Raw genomic sequence first — 22,412 nt, forward strand, 5'->3', positions numbered from 1 at the left:
GAAAGACAAGACAGGCCATTAGTTGTAATTTGGAAACAAATTATTTATCATATAGATCTATACAGACAGAAAGTGTTCACTTGAGAAAGTACTCTTATTGACAGTTCTTGCTTCATCATAAGGCTTTCTCTTACAGTGTAAGATCGACATCTCTTTTGTGTAAGCTACTGTGCATTTCAAACATGTTTAGAATATCCTCTAGTTCATTTCTAGGGTGTACTATACTGCTCAGACTGCACTTACTCTATACTTCTACTATACTTAGTATAGTAAACTACTATACTTAGTATAGTAAACTACTATACTGCACAACATGAGCTGAAAATTAAAATGAAATTCCACATGACATAAATCCAGACCTTTCTTTCCTAATTTGTCACTGTTTCACTGTTGCAACTCAATTTTAAACACTTGCGGAAATTTTGAGAATTTTAGAATGGGAAAATTAAAAATGTATGACTGCAGGGGTGAAACAAGCAATCCAAATGCTTTGCACATCATGAGTTCTAATGGCAAAAACAAATATAGAAGAAAAGGGTGGGATTCAGATCAAATTAAAACTATTTTCAAAAAAATTTCAAACAATAGTGTATAGTTTCCCACTAACGAAAAACCATTTATGAAAGAGGAACTTGGCAAAGAAAAACTTCTACTTCCTCCAGAATCCAATGATTTGTACAGGAAAAAAATCTCTTATACAGACAAAGATGTAGAAAAGACAAACAGATTGTGAACATAGCAACCTCCTGGAAAATCAAGATCGTCTCTGTATTCTGTTCCCATATAGATCTTTCCTCAGTGACTGCTGACACTTTCTGTGGCCTTGCTTCAGTGCAGTAATTATGTTTAACCTCCCCCAGAAGCTACAAAGCTTCAATTGGTAGAGAATTGTACTGCATATTGGGCCATAACCTCTCTGGTTTCTGAGCAGAACTAGGTTTCCCTCAGCTAAACTCAATTATTTTCTTTTTTAATCTCACTCTTATTTTTACTCTACGTCTTCAATGTAGAAATTAGTAGCTTCATAAACGAAAACTCTATGATAGGAGTTTCAGGTAAAATGGAGACAGAAAGCTGAGCTCCCCTTTTCTAGAGAGATTCAAATCTCTTCCCCCTCCTGGGTAAGCTGAAGTAGTAACAGTTCCCATCTTTTTTGTTCCTGCCTATACTGTCCATGCAGCATATATGAAACCATCAAATAACTAAGTTTAAATAGTTCAGTGGGGTTCATTGTAAAGCTATTCCTCTTTGGAGGCACCCAGCCCCTGCAGGTTGTGCATTCAAAGCAAAACCTATAAAGCCATGTGCAGGATGAGTTGCAAAACAGATCCTCCAGACAAAGCTAAGACAAAACTAATCTCATCAGTCTCACCAGCCAGCCACACAGAGCAAATTGCTCCTTCAGAAGGGGTGAGGGGACAGACAGGTTGAAGGGTTCAGTCCCATATAACAGGTGCTAATCTGCAATTGCTAAATGCTTTCCTTTGGCAGCCAAATCCAAACCATGTTAGTGGATGCCTACTCATTTATAAGCAATGCTATCCTCAGAAAAGAAATTTTAAACTACGTAGGTATTTCTGCAGTTCGCTGTGCCCCTGGAAATTATAGCCAAGAAAATTACTATGTTTAACTACCTGATTCTTTAAGACCATTTGCTGAAAAAAAGAGGAGAGGTTTATTTTGAAACCTGGATCTGATTTGTGCAATATTTCAAGGGTAGTTCTTTTTTCTACAGCTATTCCTCTGCTCCTTTGAAGCCTGTTTTTTTAATTCTCAGCTCAGAAGCGAAGGGGGCTGTCTACACCCATACAGCAATATTTACCCACCCACCCATCACCACGCCCCCCCCCCCATCAGAAGAAAGAGGTCATCTCCCAAGGAGGAGCTGCTCCTCTCCTCCAGCCTTAAACCATTTATGCAGGCTCCACAGACATATCCTCTGCCCAAGAGATCCCCTTCAAAAGAAGAGGGCTCCCCGTCAGAATTTATGATGCTTTTAGACTGCTATTTTTACCCAGGACCAGAAGGAGTCAAAGCTTGAGCCTCTTGGCCGAAATCCAAGCACCCCTCTGAGTCTATATACAGCCACCCAGACTGCAGGCACTGTGGGGATTTTCAAATATTGCTATCACCAGAGAAACAGCAACAGTAGAGACCATACATAGGAAACAGGAGATGATTTGGCATCAGGTTGGTACTACTGTGGGATGTGGGTGGCAGATGTGTGATTGTAACAACCAGCACGTGCAAAAGATTGGGTCATTAGGTATATAAATAACATCTTTTATTTGCTAGAATAATGTTCCTTCTCTAATCACTCCTTCAGAAAAAATATCCAGAGAAATGAATCATTATAGATAGGACTTATACAAATACAGAACCTGCTGGAGACTTAATTAGGAAAGGGACTATTAAAAGCCAATGTTTGGCAACACATACCATATAGTCGTTTAGCCTCCTAAATATAGTTAAGGTTTCTTTCTGTGCACGCTACATGTTGACAAGCACCTGCTCTAATTTTAGCACTGAAGATGAGTAAATGACTGAGGTGACACCACCAGCCAGTCTCCCAGGAGCAGCCAAGCAGGAGCTGATTTTCTGAAGAGTGCACCAGAAAGAGCTAAGATTGGCAAAACAGCAGGCATCGATGGCCCCTCACGTTGAGGCAGGCTTCAAGAGTCAGATTTTGGAGAAAGTACTAACCACCTCTCCCGCTGAATAGTGAGGCTGACACAAGGTCAAGGCACACACAAGTCCTAGTTGCTCTTTAAAACTCACAACCATTTGTACCCATCAGCACCTATTAGCAAGCACATGTCAATCATGTTGACAACCAACAATTTCTTCCCCAACTCTCTTGTGACGCTGATCCCTCTCATGGCTATAAGATTCAGTTTTCATCAGGTGTTTCCTTCCTCAAAGGGCGGAAAATGTCACTGACACCTGGGGTTGTTCTTCCATAAATTTTCTCTAGATTTCGCCTTGACTGCAACACGCTACTTCAAGTGCAGCCCAGCTCAAGGCATTGCCTGTCAGCCTCATGGGCACCACAATCTGAGCCTGCTTTGAACGTATGTAGGACTGGGTCAACCATACATCACTGACACTTCTCACAGGCTGGAGTCCCCAGGGGACAGCCAGGGTGTTACAGATGGGATGCCATTTCCAGTACAGACACAGCAGCAGCATAAAGCATACATCTGAAAAAGCATGAAATTTCATGCTTCGCAGCTTCAGAAAAAAAGAAGTTGTTAAAAGTACAAGTATCATTTCCCAAAATGGTTGCATTACTTAAAGGGCAGAGTAATAACCAACCACTTTGCTTTGTTGAAAGGACTGACACCCCTTCCTGCCTTTTTCTAACAGTCCCATACAGCTATTTCAAGGATTATTGAGCTGCCATCACCCCTTTCACACATAACTACAATTAACCCTGCCAAGTCCCATGTAGTGAGTGGGGTCTTGGCACACCTGCCTCCCCACCATGAGGGTGACACCCCAAACATTTGCATGGTACCTCTCCTTGCCCACAGGCAGGCAGTCTCGGTGGTTTTCTGGGCTCCAGCAACCACAACACGTGGGGACCAGGGGTGTCACACAGCCCCCACTCAAGGAGACCCTGCAAGACAGACACCACTGCCTTCTGGCCCAGCTGATGGAAGGACATCACATCAGGCAAGCAGCTACCAGGCTTCCCTACATGCTGACATACTTTACAGCATACAGAAGCAAAGCTTAAACTAAATTGCACTAGTGCTTCCTGAAAATGCCTTCAGAGAAGCGATAGGTAACACCAGGAGCAGGTTTAGCAAGAGCCTCTCTGACACCACAGTGCACCAGCCGACAGCTAAAATGAGGATCCCTTCACAGGTGTACGTGCCAGCGGGGCTCTGTGGGGAACGGGTTTGTGTGCTATGGAAACATCATGGAACGCCTCCAGGAGCTGAACGCCGAGGTGGGAGGACAGTGGCAAGGCAAGCTGACATCCGCCTTATCGCTCATGGGTAAGTGACCACACGTGAGAAAGTTGATCTCAGAATTATACAATCATTTTGGTTGGAAGAGACCCTCAGGATCATCGAGTCCAACCATAACCTAACCTAACTCTGCCACTAAATCATGTCCCTAAGAATCTCATCTAAACACCTCTTAAACACCTCCAGGGATGGTGACTCTACCACTTCTCTGGGCAGCCTGTTCCAATGTCTGACAACCCTTTCTGTGAATAATTTTTTCCTAATATCTAATCTAAACCTCCCCTGGCACAACTTGAGGCCATCTTGCTCTGTCTTCCCCCAATGCTCCCTGCTGCAGGAAGGTGCCCCTAGACTGCACACTGCTCAACACAGACTCCATCTGACCACCTAAAGCAGCTGCCTTTGCTCCCCGTGCCATGCCATCTGCAAGAGTTTCCAAGCAGAAGTGCTAAACACATTCCCACAAACCCTCACACATAATTTGGTATCACCAGTGGGTTTTGCCCCATAGTGGGACAAGTGGGATCATCCCACCTCCTCTCCCTCCCTGCCTCCATTGATTTGAATAACTGAGATTTGATCTAGAATGATGCATAGAAGCCCACAAAAACCATCAGGATTCCCAGCTGGGTCTCTCCTCCCCAGTGCCCAGCCATAAGCAGTGGAATTTCTTTCACCGGGAAAGAGGCAAGAGGAAGAGACTGATTCAATCCATGGTCTCCTTCACCCTCAGGACACCACACCAGAGCACCTCAGCCATAGCTGGTGGGTTTCCCAGTTTCTAATAGTCTGCAGAAGTGAGGGGGAGCCCCTATCAGGGCTCACAGTTTGCAGCCTTTCACACTTACTGCAGCTACCTCATGAAGAGAACAGCATAGCCATCTTCATCATGTTCTCTTGCAATGCCAGAAATGTGAGCAATGAACAAATACTGCTAGAATCAAGCTGGATCTTCAAGTAATTTTGTAACTAAGGAAAATTTCTTCCTATTTAATATAATTGCTCAGTCTTTTTCACTGGGTGCAGCAATTAAAATAAAGCTCCTGAATTCCTGACCCGAATGGAATAAGAATCCCCCATAGCTGGCCAAGAACAAAGCCTGGCAGTGAGTGACCTTCACATTCAGCACTGCAGACCGAAATCCATTACCTCATCAGCGAGAGCTCAGTTGCAGTTTCTCTATTTCTCTTTATGTCTCTGAAAAGTGCCTGACATGCTTGGTGCCAGCACTTGTTAACAACAATTCAGATTTTATGTTCATTGATTAAGTTTTGGCCATAAATGTGCCATTTGATTTACTAGCCAGAAGCTACAAAGACATGTTAATTGCACGGATTGTTTTACAATACATTCATTCCACATTAATGTCTTTCAAAAACTAAGAATATACAGCAGAATAGTCCCCGTTGTTCTGTAAAACAGCATATTAATTTTGAGGCATATTCTCTGGTATGACATACCTATCGCGACTATAAAGATGGTTTCAGTTCTGATTTTAAATCTCTGGAAAAAAGAGCTGAAAATTAGAAATATTTAGTGCCTTCAACTACAGAATCAGTGGTCTCATACTGCTGTCTTGGAAACAGAAATACCATCTGGGTGGCAAATTAACTTTAATTAACTTTCAGTGCATCAGCTTTTATTACCAGCTATGTGTTTGCTGATATTTGCAGTACAAGCAGGCTATCAGCAGCATATCCCTCACCCCAGGAAGGCTGAATTGATTTAAATCACAAGGTCGTCTTCCTGTAAAGACACATCTCCAAAGAAACACTTTTCATGTCCATCACACTGGTCTACATGCCACAGAATACGGGGTGCCAGAAGCATTCTGAATGTTTTGCCTCATCCTGTGTCAAATATGCAGCAGCACCTGGATTTCACATCCCATCTGCCCCTCATCTTTCAATGACTTGGATCTTAGAATCTCAAGTTAACATTTAGTAAGCACAAATAGTGTTCTTTCTTAATCTTCCCAGATTACACAGATTACATAGTCCCTTCCTCCAACGAGCTTTTCAATACACATTTAAACTTTGCTTTTTTTTTTCCCCCCCCTCTCTCCTTATAAGAAAATGTCTATGAATGGCCACTGAGTACTCTGGGACCATTTACCGTGCTTGTACCAACAAACAAGGGGCTCAAAGGTACAAATGTAAGTAAACAACAGAATGTTTTAAATTGAGAGGGATTTAGCTCCTTCAGAAATCTCATCTGTGTAAAAACAGTTTTGATGCAACAGATTCAGAAGAACTTTTTGCTCTAGTACACTTCTAGATACACTTAAATCTAGGGTCCAGAGATTGTCTTTTTCCTACTTGAAAGAAAAACAAAGTAATTTTGCAAGTCAGGGTAGAATGCAGGCATGTTTCAAGTAAGTTTGGGATTGTTTTACAAGGCTCTGCTCAAGGTTTTTTCCACTTAGTTGAGACAGGGTCTGAAGAAAGATCTGATTTTTCAGCAGAGAGGCCTACAGGTCACCTTTAATGTAAGGGTGATTAAAAAACCATTTTTTTAAGTTAAAACAACAACAACGACAAAAAAGGCCTGATATGCATGTGGTCAGCATCCAGTACCTTCCCCAAAGTCAGGACAACTCTAGAGGCACTTACTGCTCACGCAGAAACATGAGGGTGTAATCTGATGTGAACTGATACCAAGACAGGCTTCCATTTGAATCAGACACTATCACCTCACTTCAGGAGAAAACGTATCTTTTCACAATGTAACAGCTGGAGGAAAAAAAAAGCACTCACCATGAGATTATTTCTAGGTGTAGCCTGTATTGAAATAAATCTGTTTTTCTGCTCTTCTAGATAAAGAATCTTCTGAATAATAAACAGAAAGCACAGTACTTTGTGAAACTCCATGTAATTGCTGGTCAGTTGAATACCAGTACCTTGAATAATACTAATGTGATATATACTTTGACTGGCAAGTCAGGAGAGATATCAAAGGGAGAAAAGGTAAGTGGCTCTCTAGCCTCCCTCAGCAAGAATATTACTCTCTGTTCACAAAACAAGGAGTATGAAAGGCCTTTCTGCAGCAAGATGTCAGGTTGCAGGTAGCTGCTGGATTATGATAAACCACAGCTGCGGCCATGAATTACAAGGAGTTCAAGTGAAACTTGAAACCTCGTCAGCAAAGTTCCCACTAAAATCAGTGAAAATAAAAATGACCTTTAGAGATGCATCACTGCTGAGCAGCACAACGGTCTAACACAGACCACTCTGAAAATGTTTGCTAAAATTAAGCCATCTTAGATTTGCAGGCACCACCAGCACAGCTGTGGGGAACATTAAGAAAGCCTAGCTGAAGTGAGATGGAGCACAGGAAGGGAAAAGCCCAGAGTTTCTGTGGGAAACCTGTGCCTGCTCCTCACAGAGAGGAAGCACCGACCGACCGCACTACAGATCCCACCTCCCACCGAGCATCAGTCTGGGCATCCTCTGAATGATGCAGCACGTAGAAGTCTTCAACATAAGTAAAATGCATGTGGCAAATTATCATGAAAAATACAGAGCAAAGTTTGTCACTAGCCCAGCTTATTTGATGTCAGAAAACATCAGGATAGTCTGATCCTACAGTTTAAAAGAATTGTTCTCTACAGCTGATATACTAGATCTTATAAACTAGAATTATTGCTCTTGGTTCATTAAATGTCTGTTGATGACTTGAGCCTACGTGAAGGCTGAAATCAAGTCCTTCTCATGTTTTTTAGTAGATCAGTGGCATCTGAGAAAAGAGATATATTTTATTTCTTTGATGAATAGGTGCTCCATTTGTAACAGGAAAATATCATTGCTGTCTGAGGCCTGTTATTTTCCTGCAGGCTTCAGTACAGTGCAGAATCAGCAACATTTTGTTGTTTTAAATATACATATAATATAAGGAAATGGCTCGTAGTCCCTCAAGATTACGGGAGTTGACCCTTTCACTACAATCATATTTTAAATCATTTCCTGAGAGGCTTTTATTACTAGCACTCACCAGATCTCTTTTAGGTACACTGCTTTCCCCACAGGGTCTGTCCCTGCTTCTCTTTTGAACTTTGCTGCCCTGGAACAAAATAACACGGTCCTGATCCAAAGTCAAAGGAATTTTTTTCCATTTCCTTGACAGGCGTGGGAAGCAACCTTTAGCCTCCTCAGATTTAACTGGCCCAGGTGTTGGCAATGGAAGTGGGTGTTAGACTTTATTCAACGTGCATACTCACTCTGTTGTAATTCCATAATAAAGAGCTCACTATCCATTGCCTGGCTTCTTTCAGGATAATCAATTAAGAATCAGAATCCAAGGAGGAAGGAGGAAAGGAAAACTTTTACAAGGAAATATTATCGCTTCCAATGGGATTTTGCACATTATTGACAAAGCCATGGACAATGTGGAACCGGCATTTGAAAGCAGCAAAGAGGTAAGCCATAAGCTCTACATGTACACAATATCTGATTTTCTTTTAAAATATTTTCACATTAATTGAATGCAAAAGAGGATGACTGACAGCAGCTAGACAAAGTCTACTAAGCCACTGTGCATCAACTCAGAGAAGCAACATTCAGTGACACAGTTTACATGGCCAACAGACATTTGCTCTTCTGCCAAGCAGCTCTATGGAGGATTTAGTTGTACTCACTGCATTTAAGTTGCTCCTTGGGAAACTGGCAATCAAGATCAGTGGATTTCACTGAATTCCAGAGTAACATACTAAAAGGGGAGAAGTCTGAACAGATACCAGGCAAGACTTGCATTGAAACAAGCAATGCCTCTTCCAATAGGCTAATATTCTAAAAACTGATGATTTTGGATGCTTTGGGGTTTTTGGTCCCCTGCTTTGCATACTTCCTTGAGATTTCACTTCTTATATGGCATTTTTGCAAATATTTTATCTCTCTGCCCTTTCTCATTGGGAATACAGAGATAATAACACTTTCCCCACACCTACACTGTTTGTATGTTCTGTGACTACACAGGATTTCAGGACAATGACAAACTAACTATAAACCAGTAATGGCACCAAGATAAGACTGCTACCATCTCAGTCATTTCCAGACACTACAGCCACACAAACAAATAAGGAAATCCAAATGTATTAAGATCTGTAATAACTGAGACTCATGCAGTAATTCAAAAAGTGTCTTACAAGAATTATTATTCGTTCTCTGTTCCCAACTAAAATAAATCTTACTTTCATCTTATTCCAGGAAACAATAATATCAGTACTTCAAGAGAATGGAAGATACAGCCAATTTACATCTTTGATAGAGGTAAAGATCCAGAAAAACAATTCAATAGTGCTATTTTCAGATGTTCTTCAATATTAATATGTAATTTCACTTTTTTTTTTTTTAACAAAACAGAAAACTGGCCTGGGAATGGATTTACAGCAGGACAATAGGCCTTACACAGTCTTTGTTCCAAGTAATGAGGCTTTGAGTAATATGAAAGCTGAGGCTCTGGATTACCTGCTTTCTGCAGAGGTATAGTCTTTCTACAACACAAATCCTTCTTAGATGGTAAATATATGTGTAGCTATACAGCAGATGCATAAATACATTGTCCAGTATTCATCTAAGATAAGCTCAAGGTTTAAGCTATCTCCAAAAATTAAAGCTCAGGATGAGACCTAGAGAGGATTTGGGGGTCTCCCATTGTATAAAGCCACAAGCCCTGACACCAGACCCCCACTCCCCTACTCTTGCCTGGACAGCCACATGGCAAAGCCCCTAACCCTCTCCTGGAAGGTGTCACACTTGGTGGGAACAGTCAAAGGGAGCAGATGCCACAAGGACCCTGTTACGTGGGAGACACTGCTGGTGGGGTCCTAGGAGATGGATACTGGTATTCTGTCCCCTGCATACCTCCTGCCTCTCCCAACACACACACAAACTGTGAAAGGCTCATGCTGAAATAAAAGTTGATGCATGGGGGAGAGTATGCAGTGACAGCACACATGCCATGAGCTGAGCACCACCACTGACACAGAGCTTTCTGGTGTACCAGCCAGTGATGCCCTTCTCATTCCCCTGTCCTCTCACAGGTCAGGCTGGGTTTGTGTGACTCATTTTGGGCTAAAAAGGCCTCTTTTCTTCTTCGGCAGGGTTCATGGAAACTGCTGGAGCTGGTCCGATACCACATTGTCTCCGATACTGAGGTGAGTGCAGCTGCTTTACTGACCTGAAGTGTAAGAGTATTTCAAACCCTTTGCTGCCCTGAAATCAGAGGTTTTCCAAGAACAACCTCCACTCAGTGCTGCACAGCAAGGCTGTAAGGGACAGCTATGTCTCTGCTTTAACTAAGGGTAGTCCCATAAAGGTCACTGACACAGAACACAAACCTTCCACCACAGTGTTACTAATCAAAATAAAGCCCTGCTAGCAGGCATGATGTAGTGCTTGGAATCATGGTAAATATAACACTACTGTGTTACATGCAAGTAACTATTTCCATTTTAAAATACACCTTTTGGTGATGGGGACTTAGCTCAAGTGGGAAAAAAAATACATATATATACAGTCATTCTGAACCTAAGACCTGCTACCTTAGTCTGCTCTGTGGAGCAAGAACTGCTACCAGAGGGTAGTGTTATCTTGGCAGGGATGCAGAAAGGAGTAGCAGGGCAAGTACTTGTTGCTACCAAAATCAAGGTCTCTCTGAGCTTATTCTGCTAAGATAAGTCTTCTGTTATCAGAGAGAGGTGGTTTTGTCATCCTCTAAGTAAGCCCCCTGTTTTTCCCCCCTTTTTTCTCCTGGAAACAAAGAGCAGAACCCAGCAACACCCCCAGCAACTGATGCTAGAGGAGACTGAAGTTCATCCTCACCCCAGCTCCTGCTTTGGAGCAGGAAGGATGTGCTTGTATCCTTAAAGGACCCACTCACAGTGTCCAAGGCAGGGGTCACTCTCAGCACAGAGCAGGATCATAGGGAGGAGAAGCATGAGATCCTCATGTCCCTTCATGGGATATCAGCAGCATCATTTCCACAGTGGTATAAGGACGCAAACAGGGCTGTTTTTAGGGAGAGTTGATAACTTTACTTAGACTGCTTGCTATAATTAGGAGAAAAATTAATATCCTTTAGGGCAACAGGCTCTTCACATGCAGCAACCAGCAAGCTCAGTCAAAATTTAATCACGCTAACTTCATTACACAAGCAGGTTAGTCGATACAAGGCTGCCCATGTACCTAGAGAAAAGGTGATAGGGTCATTTGCTCACCCTAAAGAGAAAGATGGTCTCTCTTGTGAAATCCATCCGGATTTGAAAAGAATAATGATGTTACATTCCTTTAAATCAATTTATATTCATTTCAGCTAGAGGTTGCCAGCCTCATCTCAATAGATCACATCAGAAGCATGGCGAACCAGTTAATTTACTTTAACAGGACCAGCACCGTAAGTTAAAGTCAGCTTTCACTTGCAAACACCTCTTTCTGATCTCTGCAACTGTTTGCATGCAGGGGGAATAAAAAAAAAAAGGTTGGGGGGGGTGACATTAACAGAGGAATTTCTTGCTATAATGGGGTAGACATTTTCAACTTGCTATTCCCACCTATTGTCAGAAATTAGTACTCTAAAGGACACAGAGCAAATGACTGGTATATAAGGACAGCCTGCAGTTTCCTTTTATGTATGATTAGCTGCAGTCCAGGAATGATTCTCATTTATGCTCTGCCTAGTTTAAAAAAAAAATATATATATATATATATTTAAAATGTTTTAAATAATTATGTTACACATTTTGGTTATTTTAAACACTTCTGGTGCACACATAGATATTCTTCTATTATCTTTAATATTGTAGTTTCTGATCCTTATGAACCTAGTGAACACATTTTTAAAGCTGGTAATTTGTCAGTACTTTTGCAAAATTAAACTTATCTGTTACATTAACTACCTTCCATTCTTAGCATATTTTAGCCAAATATGAGCATTCTGGAGAATTCTTGTAAAGGCAGAGCAGTTGCATGAGTAAACTCAGAAAGAATACTACTTTTTTTTTTTTCCTCTCCTGTGAATTTTGTTAGAGCTCAGATTCTCTCTCTCTTTTTCCCCACTTTGTCAGAGAGAGGTCCAAAGCATGCTTATGCCTACTGAAATCAGTGCCTGAAGTCATCAGTAGTCTTCTCACTTTGGCCAGTCTTTTAGTCACCAGTTCCACAGGCTAACAGTGCAGATTAAGAGGGAAACTTCAGATACCTCTGTTGTAGACCAATACTCAAAAAATGTGCAACATATGCATACTTCTTGTATAAAACAAGTGTAATAAAAAATAGATGGCAAATTAAAAAATGTGACTAGAAATTCTTGAAATTATCAGAAATTGAGAAGCTACGAAAAATTTATTATTAATAATAGTTTATTGTTTCACAGGGACAAGTCTTGGTGAGTGGAGAAGAACTGGAAGAAACAGATATTGTTGCAAAAAATGGTCGCATTTATACTCTTGCAGGAGTCCTTATCCCACCTACAATTGTTCCAATTCTACCACATCGGTGTGATGAGACAAGAAGTCAAGTTGCAATGGTAAGAGAATCACAACAAACCAATAGCTCTTCACTGCTCCACATAATGCACTCCAGCTTCCTCTCTACTGCTTTGTCTGATACTGCCCATAAAAAGGGGGGTACTTTTGGAAATTAATGTATCAAGGACATACAGCCACCTGGCTAGCAGTACTGAACAAATACAAATAATCTGTAAATAGGGAACTCATATCAGCACATCCTATACCTCTTTAACTTATCTAGTTCTTACAGTAGCCCTTTAAACTATGTTGTTTCTCTGGTCAAACTTTTTTCCTCCAGTTCCTGAACCTCGCCTGTGCAGACAAGTACATGGCAAGTAGTGTCAAGTCCCCAGGAAAACTATTTTGGATCAGTATTTTAATTTCTGCTAAATATGCAGGGAAAGGAGCCATCAAGTTAAAATATTAACATAATAATTAATTATATATTAAGATATTAGAAATATGTTATTTTCAGAAGCCACAATTTCCCCTAGCCCTGCTTTCTTCCAGTTTTCTTCAAATAAGGAATTACAAAACGATTCCATATTTCACAGGGTGGATTTTGACATACCTTGTTCAGTTTGGTAACACAGTACAGGCCTTTACACTCTGTAACATCCAGATGCTTTTTCTGGTAAGAAGACCAAGTATCAGACCGAGCTTTTAGTTTGCAGCAAGCGTGGCTCCAGTGAGCTGTTACTGGACCATGTTCAAGCACGTATCTGGGCCAGTAACAGTTCCGGTACAGTAATGCAAAACGTTTACTATCTTAACTTAAAACAGTCCAGAACCACAGACTTGAAAGAGTTTCTCAACAGAGCTGGACAACATCAAAATTCAATGAAGAAAACACGAGAGCTGGCAGTAAAGAACTGTTACCTCTGGCAGTAACTACAAAGTGCCGTATGTGCAATATAATCATAAACCAGACAGAACACTGATCTGCAATCTCCGATACAAAAAACTTTCAATGCCTTACAAATTCAAATTACACCCCAGTAATTTGAATTCCCTACTAGGAACCTACCTACAATCTATGTCTGACATTGATCAATCCTAAAGCAACACTATGAAAAATTATTTAAAGACAAAAAAAATAGCATCTCTCACAAAAATTATTCCCCAAGCTGAAGTCAGGAACTTTTATCAGCTTTAAAAGCTTCATGCATAGTTTAAAGTATAGTTAAATATCCAAGGCTTTAGGCAGAGGACTGCTAACAAGGAGAATATCAGAGGGAGCTGTGGCTTTGGTGTTCTTAGCTACCATTGCGCATGTCCTTCACTGTCAGAAAACAAGAGCAATGCCACCTTGTAAATACTGGTTCTGGTACCAGTGAAAAGCGACAGACCTTGTGGGAGCGGGCAGTTGTACAGCTACAAGAACCATACATCCCTAAAGATGAAAACATTATGCTAACACATACATATCCATGTAACCATACCTGAATGCTGATAATAACCTCAGGACTCAGTGTCTTGTTTCACCTCCTCCCAGAGGTCACCACTCCCACAGGAGCCTTGATAGAAGGGAATACATGTCTCTGCTTCAGACACTTCACTGCAAAGACATTGTCGTAATCTATAGCTGAAACTGGCAGATTGGACCTTGCATGGAAATGCAGACACATTTCCCTGTCCCACTCTGGCAGAGGGGAAAGGCAGGACTCCCTTAGGAAAACGAAGGAGCAGGTACATGTCAATGGCTGAGGTCACCTCACATGGAGAAAGGGAGCAAACAGGTGACACCAAGTGGTGCTGAGTAGGAGGGAGAGCAATGCCAACAGTGCGAAACACTTTCCACAACAATCAGCCAGATTGTTAAGTTCTAAAGGATTGAAGGGGCCCTCGCAGTGATTTTCAGAAAGGCAAAGAAAGCTAAGAGCTTAAGTCAACTTCAGCCATGACTACACAGCCTACCAAACAGATTTTATAAGGCCTAAATGTATTTGCCAAAATACATCTGACCCACAGACCTTTAAAAAATAGTAGTGACATCGGTACCTCAATTCTTTGATGCCTAAATGCTTTTAGAGGTCTGGTCCTTTACCCCTTCAAGTGCTGTAAAACGTAAGTCCAAACCAGTACCTGATTATTTCCCTGCAGGTCCAGTGATAAATCTGGGGAGAAAATACCTTAAATCAGGTTCATGGTCACTTGTCCACTGATCATGAAACACAATGAAGTAAAGCATCAGATACCAGCTCTAGGATTTATTCTAATTTGGTTGAAATGCAAGACATTAGCAGTCACGAGCAACACAGCTTTGACAGACTCCATATCCACACAATGAAAGGCTCAGCCTCTCTGAAGTTACGGCATGCTGAGCCTGTCAAGAACCCTCCTTTAAAACCCCCACTCGAGTTTATATCTCCTCAGTGCTGTAATTGCCAGTCTCTGTCACCACCACATGGTGATAAATTAGTTAGTGGGGAAAAGCAACCAAAAGGTAAAGACATAAAAATAGCTATATATGCTGCTGGATCATAGTGGAGTACAGGATCTGCAACATGGAAGCAAAGAATATTTGTCTCTTCACTGACGATACCAAGAAAAATTTCTCTTCACATTGTCTATAGAACAGACTCGACTAATTTGTGGTCTTCCTAGGAAGAAATAAAAAATTCTCCTAGAGGTTAAATGTGCAGACAGCTCTAGACTCTGAGGCAATTTTAGTTAATATATTATACTAGGTTGAGCAAAGGATGCCAGTGCATTAGTCCCCATGTTTGTCCTCTGTTTAGGAAGCTTCCAGTTCTTTAAAAGAAGGGAGTGGGGGAAGGACAAATAAAGATAAAAAGGGGAAGCTGGAAATGAACAACCGCTCAGCAAACATCAGAGCCAGGAGATATAGCCCTCGTGCTGCTCTTTGGTTCTAGATCCATGCTGTAGCAGTTAAAAGTCATAGAACAGATATCCTTAAAATGTACAGGGTATATCATCCATAAGTATGCATCCCAGCAGCTGGTATAATGCCTTTCAAATTACTGTCTTTATTGTTTCCATCTAGGGTGCCTGTACAAGTTGTTTATCACATGCATTGGCTCCCTGCCCAGAGGATTCAAAGCCCATCGTAAGTGACATTTCCTGACAGATTCCCCAGTTGTACAAAATGCATAGAGGGAAGGGGTCCTCATATGTTGATTACTGCTCTCCTAATATAATGAGCAAAAGAACCAGATATGAATACAGGAGACTGTGAAAAAATACAAATATAGATGGTACTTTGGTTTCTTTTCAGCAATGATTGAAGCATCGGGTAATTTCAGCATTATTTTGTTTTCTGTTGCAAGATCCCTTGTAGATCCATTTCAGATAGGCTTTGGCAGAAGAAAGAGGTGAGGAATGACAATTACTATGATTATGCTTTGAGAGTTAGTAAACAAAAAATAGAGGGATACATTTAAAATAGACCTCACATCTGTCAAAAAATTTCCTTGTGATTAAGCATCCTCCCAGAAGCAGCTGTCTGCAGAAGCAGCTTCAGAAAAGACTGAAAATCTTCCATCTGCTTTGCATCTAAGAGATGCAAATCTGGCTGCATATTTTTCCCCATGTAAAACTCAAATCTAGCTACCACAGGAATTTTATTCCCCATGTTATACAATTTCACTGGTAGTTAGTACTATATGCTATATTCAGTAATAAGCTATCTGCCATTATTCATTAATAATGAAAAGAAAGTTCATATTACGAAAAAATACATAATTTAATAATTTTTAAATGCAACACTATAGCAAGGTGCTTTCTGTCCTCCAGTCAAATTATGTTGCAATATTAAGACAGTATCACAGAACAATACATTGCTTAGAAATACTAATGTTTCCATTTTGTGCACGTTCCAGCCTTTCTCAAAACGGAGATGCATTATTGAAGGCCCAACCTTTCCAAAAACTGGCTGTACTAGATCCTGCAATATAACAATAAAGGTACAGAGTTGTGGTTCCTTAAAGTGAAATGTACATAAAAGTTTTCCAAAGTGTTGTCCTTTGCATTGTGAACTTTCCTTTTGAAGCTGGGAGACATTTGGAGATGTCCATGTAGCTTCCATACCTTTCTACAGGGGGTTGAGAGGAGCTACTGTAAATCTCGGTGCAAAATACCAGGTAAATTTTTTGCCAGTGTCCATTCTATTACCCAAACTAACTCCTCTCCATCATGCAATGCTCACACTGGCACCTCTAGTGAGGTTTTTTAGCTGCCATGCATTGTTGACAACAACCATCTTATACTCTGTAAGCTGTGAGTTTTCACATAAGACTCCAAACCCAAATGCTATTATTGCCCCGTAGAACTTCATCCGCAAAGAACAGGACAGGTTGGTCCTCCCTTGTCCCAGTCCCTCCTGTCCCAGGACTTTAGACTGTACACGATATTGGATAACAATGAATGGGAAATGCTCCCAAGAACTACGCTCCACTTGCTCTGCTTGGCAAGCCTAGTCCTCACAGAAGTCATTAGCCCGTGAGAAGTATTTAGACTTTTCTGACTCCTGTGGCTCCTAAGTAGGCTTCTGCACTTCATGATCACCATTATGTAACAAGCAGAGAAGTCCACAAACCCATAAGCTTTGAGAGCCTTTTGCTAATTCCTATATTTCCCTTGAATCACACACGTAAACGAGATTTTTTTCTAATACACTTTCTGTGCTCTTGATAAATAAATGGATCAAGCAGCCAGTTCACAAATAAAACAAAAGATGCAGCCAAGAAAAACATTTAGGGCTGTGTAGTGGCTAAATCCCACACTGGTGCAGAGGGGAAGGAGGAACATTAAAGCAGTATATCTAGCTTTCACAGCGCCTCGCTGGGGTAAAATGAATCTTCTGGTTCTTGATCTCAGATGCAAAGGAGACTGCCTGCCCCTGAATTGCACTGCACTCCCGCTGGAAAATATAAAATTGTACACAATAAGAGCAGACACACACGGACATGTTCATAACTGGTGACAGGATGGAGATTTTTAGCACTGACGAGCCTGATAATAACAAGGGAAGGATCCAGATGTCTGTGCATCCCCTTCTTGGGCTGCCAACATCCCTCCTGGTTTTAACAAGGCCATCGCAGAGGTGGCTCTGCTTCAACACAAGCCTTTTAAGAGCCAGGTACCCCTACAGGCCTTTGCCAAAGGACCAAAACACAATGGAAATTTGTCTTCTGCCTCCACACTAAGGCACTGGAAAAGAGGTTATTTGCTTTATTTCATAGGAACCAAAGTGTTGCAAAGGCTTCTTTGGCCCTGACTGCAGTCCGTGTCCAGGAGGTTTCTCTAAACCCTGCTCAGGAAACGGGCAGGTAAGCAGAGCATCCAGCAGCACCCCATAAGGGGAAGGACAGACTGTGTCGCAAAAGTCCCTGAAGCACTTCTTCAAGACAGAAATGTTAGGCTCTGCAAGAGCTGCACCCTCCACTTATGCCACGTGATGGCCATGAATTTCAGGTTCACTTATACAGAGGAGGGAAAACGAACCAGTCTCCCCTCAGGTTTCTATGGTTCCAACACAGAGCACACAGCCAAGGCTGGGGCTGGGTGACCCACTCTGATACTTGTACTTTGCACAGCACAGAATAATGACCCAGCTCACTATTCTCACTTTAAAATTGCAAAGGAAGGTAGAATCCACAGCAGCAAAGTACAAGTACAAGGAAAGCTTTTGCTTTGAAACACCTTTTTCATCAAAGCTGAGATTTGATGACTGTCTATCATAGTCATACTATGGATGGGCACATGGTCTCTTCTCTGGGGGAAGGCTAAAGATTTATTTCAGTTTATACATAGAAACCATCTCTCTTCCATATCACAGTGCATGGATGGCCTGGATGGAAATGGGACCTGCGTTTGTACTGAGACATTTCAAGGCTCACGTTGTCAGTTCTGCTCAGACCCTGGCAAATACGGACCTCAGTGTGACAAAAGTAAGTACAGCTGTACTTGCTCAGCATAAGAGCATGGGCTATTTTTTTTAGGCCCTAGTAACATTAAAGTAGGAGTTAATGGCTCTCGCTAAATAGTCTATGTGGTAGATGAGCAAGATGTCTCTAGGGTACTTTCATTCCTTATTTCAAACGGACACATCATAAGCCCAGAGTCAGTGAAAATCTTCTCACTGACTTACTTGGGCTTTTTGCAAGGTGCCATAGCTAACTTTATACTAATTTATTGTTCTTTTCCTTTCTGTTTCCCTCACTTGAGTAACTGAAATGAAAGTCTTTGCTATTCCATTCCCATCTGGTATTGCTCACAACAGAAAAGATTCTGCCTGCAATGACAAACACATGTAATCTAAGGACAACTAGATCTACAAACAGATTTTGTTTGGGCCACAATAACCATCCTTATTGAATAATTTCTGATCTATTGAATAGCTTATGATTCTAGCAGTCTTCTTCTGTATACTGACAGATTTAATTCTTCTATGTCAAACCATACTACATTTCAGAGTCTACACACTATACAACATAAATATAGATATATTCCCCAAGTACAAAAATCACTTTTAGTCTCTTTTTGCTATGAAACAGCCTGACATTCATGAAGCCACAGCTCACTTGAAAGTTCAGACGTACATGGACAAATTCCATAAGAAAAGGTGGCACTGCCTAAGCTCTAGTCTTGCCAAAGCAGTACACATTGCCTTAACTAGTGACCACCCACATTTTTGGGGATTGCAGAAGGCCTGTCTACTATGTCCTTTGGACACATTTCTGCGCTTCCCAGCAGCACTAACCAGCCCAGCCCCAGAAAAATGCTAGTAGGTCTGTGCTACTGCTCTGTGTACTAGCCCAGCACTGTGCAATTTTTAGGATTGTGGACTCAGTATTAAAAGGCTTCATATATCACTAAAAGCATGCCAAAAGTTGTGCAATTAAATAACTTTACTCTTAATAGCCTAGGATGTAGCATTTTCCTCCTGCTTCTCTGAAGTACTTTGAAATTCATTGATGGGTAAGTGCGCTATAAAGACAGAATAGATTTTAAATAGTTACACATAAAACACACCTGAAAAGGCAAGGATATGATAAATAAATAAGTCCCCCAACAAAGTGAGACTTTAAAAATACAAAAGTTTAGATTCTAGAAAAAAAGAAAGACCCAATTCGTAAGAAACACTATGTAAGGATAGATGTCTTTTACCACTATGGAATTCACATTGTAATTTATCTCTTGTAGAGTGCCTCTGCATTTATGGGAAATGTGACAACCGAATAGACAGTGATGGGATCTGTGTTCCTGGATCATGCAGAAGTGGATACACAGGAAAATTCTGTGATAAGCAGATTGTTCCCTGTGAGCCCTCTCTACAGCTCTGCCATGCACATGCAGACTGCCAGCTTAGCGATGGTGCAGTGAGGTAACTTGCATCTCATTAACATTAACTATGCTGCAGCTTTTTTCCATTTGCTTGATCAAAACAGCACCTTGTAGCAGTCCAGAAGCGTCAGTGAAATGCTGCTATGCAGAAAATAGGCATAAACATGCACCGCATTGACCTTGAGTTGCAAGATAGTAATTAAGAGTTCTCAACGCCCTATCCCGTACCTTATGTTTAACACTGATGAGACAGTCGCATACAGATCTGATCCTTGTTCAGAAGTCTGCCTTCTGACTAAAATCTACAAAGGCTTTTAGGAACCTCTTATTTCTAACCTTCCCTTACTGAATTAGGAGCTTGAGCCTTGCTGAAAAACAATGAAATTCTCAAGCAGTTTGAGGGTAGATAGCTCGCTCCAGTCAGCTCAGGTAAGTTTTGCATGCCACACCACCACAGACTTCAGCACAGGCTCTCTAGTCCTGACATGACTGGTCACAAAACTCTGTTACTGCTACAGCTGCCTTGCACTTGCCTCACACTAACCTTCATGTGGCAGCAAGTTTGCCTCTTGCTGCAGTGTATTCATTATGAGTCACCACAGAAAGCAGAATGTGGGATGCTGTGTAGCTTGAGTGCTTAAGAAATTCCCTCCAATATGAGTTAATCTTGAGGGGCAGGACCCAGGAAAATGGGGGGCTCATAGTCTAGCATGCATTTCAGGGAGAGAGCTATCTTCTGTGTCACTGAAAGAAAGAGCAACCCAAGCTCATAATTAATTTAGAGCTATTAGCTCACCTTTGCAAAGATCATATCCGTACAGAATTATTTTAACTCCCTATCTCATACACAGAGAATGGATCTCTCATTTGACTTAATTAACCTTGGCAATATTTTGGGAAGGAAAAAAAAAAACACATATGTATTTGCTTAAGTTGTTTGTATCACAAATGCAAGGTTATCGATTTTAAGCTGCCTATATGTAGCATGTTACAGTGGAAAACAACCGCTTCACTTTACAGCTGTGCTATCATGTTCAATGCCTCCCTCCTCCTCTTGTCTCTATAGCTGTATGTGCAAACCTGGCTACGAGGGAGATGGCATGAGCTGCAGCAAAGTTGATCCTTGTGCTGCTTTAAACCCAGGCGGCTGCAATATCAATGTAAGTAAATGTTTTTCACACAGAGCCTGACACCACAGAAAAGTAGGCAGCAAGGAAGGTTTGGACATAAAAAACGTTTGCAGAAGGAAGAGTCATAATTTTCACTGCAGTTTCAGGCTCTTTTCCTGATAGTGGCATCGCTATTGCTTAGACAAGCCTTACACCTAAAACCAGATGCCTCTGCATTCCCTCAGGCTGAGTGCATTCAGGTGGGCCCGGGAGAGCACACATGTGCTTGCCAGGCAGGATGGACGGGCGATGGAAGGGACTGCTCTGCCATAAACAACTGCCTGCTGCCCACCGCAGCAGGGTGCCACCAAAATGCCACCTGCATATACACTGGGCCGGGTCAGGTAAGCCCTCTCACTTTCACTGCTACCTTTGGCACTAGTCTTCACCCAGTTTGCTCTGCCAGTGCTTCCTACCCTGTTTCCTCCCCAAATTATCTTCTCCTTCCCAGCCTCAAGGCTATTTCCACATGCCTCTTTCTACCCAAAGCAGTTTCCTTTCAGTTCCTATCCCAGTGCTCTCTGCCTCCTACATGGTGGTGTTCTGGCAGCAAATACTTTTTAGTAAGCACATTACCAGATGTCAGGTACAAAGGTCTTCTGGAGATATTAATCAGTGTCGTTCCACTGAAGTCAATGGAGCCACGCAGAAACACAGAGAGACTAATTCACCATGTCTAGAATATGTACACTATGTTAATCATTTTAATGAATTGTTGTGTTTTATTGAAATGACAGAATGACTGCAAGTGTAAGGACGGGTTTCGGGGGAATGGAATTGAATGCACACCCATAAACTCATGCCTGGAACAAAATGGAAAATGCCATCATCTGGTGAGTAATTAATCATTCCCTAAACAAAGTGTTCAGATAATATCGCACCTTGCCTTCTGCACACACCGTGGTATTTTCTTGCCATTTCAAGCCTGCAATTTCTGCTTGAGTTGGAACAAAGCTTTCCAAGGAGTGCTACAAGCACCAAAAATTCTGTGTGAACCACATCAATATGGTGCATGCACTGAGGACAGGTTGCAAGGGCTGCTCCCAACTCTGCCTGTACAGAAGGGCTGTCTCGAGCCTGGAGTAAATAAATGCTGCTTCTCTACCAGTAATTACAATTTGGATGCAATAATCTGTTGAGACATTTACTCAAGTCACACATCTCTACACAGGCATCTGTCAGCTTTATCAGTAGCTGAAGGTGTTCAGCAGACCTGCAGGCTCTGCTGTGCTCAGTAGTGCCTGCAAGAACCACACCAGCCTCAGGTGGGACGCAGTGACAGAGCTCAAGCGAAGACTACAGGGAAGCAGAGGAGAAATCTGCCATAGTCAGTTGAGGGACAGTGCCCAGTTTATGTAGGGATCAAGTAAGAAAAGGTGGAGGAAGGGTTTAGATTCCTAGACCTATTGCATGTTGGGCAGGTAACTTAGGGCCTGCTGGTGGAGGTTTTCCTAT

General features: G+C 41.7%; 1 protein-coding gene across 1 annotated transcript in view; it reads left to right on the forward strand.

Moving 5' to 3' along the window:
- Positions 1-22,412, forward strand: part of STAB2 (stabilin 2) — an 86,205-nt gene that overhangs the window by 17,991 nt on the left and 45,802 nt on the right. The window contains exons 10-26 of the mRNA XM_065629739.1: positions 3,871-4,004; positions 6,050-6,132; positions 6,794-6,943; positions 8,248-8,391; positions 9,179-9,241; positions 9,335-9,454; positions 10,075-10,128; positions 11,286-11,366; positions 12,345-12,497; positions 15,488-15,550; positions 16,323-16,406; positions 17,685-17,771; positions 18,281-18,392; positions 19,648-19,828; positions 20,855-20,948; positions 21,143-21,301; positions 21,695-21,790. Of these exons, the coding sequence (XP_065485811.1) occupies positions 3,871-4,004; positions 6,050-6,132; positions 6,794-6,943; positions 8,248-8,391; positions 9,179-9,241; positions 9,335-9,454; positions 10,075-10,128; positions 11,286-11,366; positions 12,345-12,497; positions 15,488-15,550; positions 16,323-16,406; positions 17,685-17,771; positions 18,281-18,392; positions 19,648-19,828; positions 20,855-20,948; positions 21,143-21,301; positions 21,695-21,790 (1,858 nt within the window). The remainder of the gene's footprint in view (positions 1-3,870; positions 4,005-6,049; positions 6,133-6,793; positions 6,944-8,247; positions 8,392-9,178; positions 9,242-9,334; positions 9,455-10,074; positions 10,129-11,285; positions 11,367-12,344; positions 12,498-15,487; positions 15,551-16,322; positions 16,407-17,684; positions 17,772-18,280; positions 18,393-19,647; positions 19,829-20,854; positions 20,949-21,142; positions 21,302-21,694; positions 21,791-22,412) is intronic.

This window comes from Caloenas nicobarica, chromosome 1 (genome assembly GCF_036013445.1).
Source record: "Caloenas nicobarica isolate bCalNic1 chromosome 1, bCalNic1.hap1, whole genome shotgun sequence".
NCBI classification, from domain to species: domain Eukaryota; kingdom Metazoa; phylum Chordata; class Aves; order Columbiformes; family Columbidae; genus Caloenas; species Caloenas nicobarica.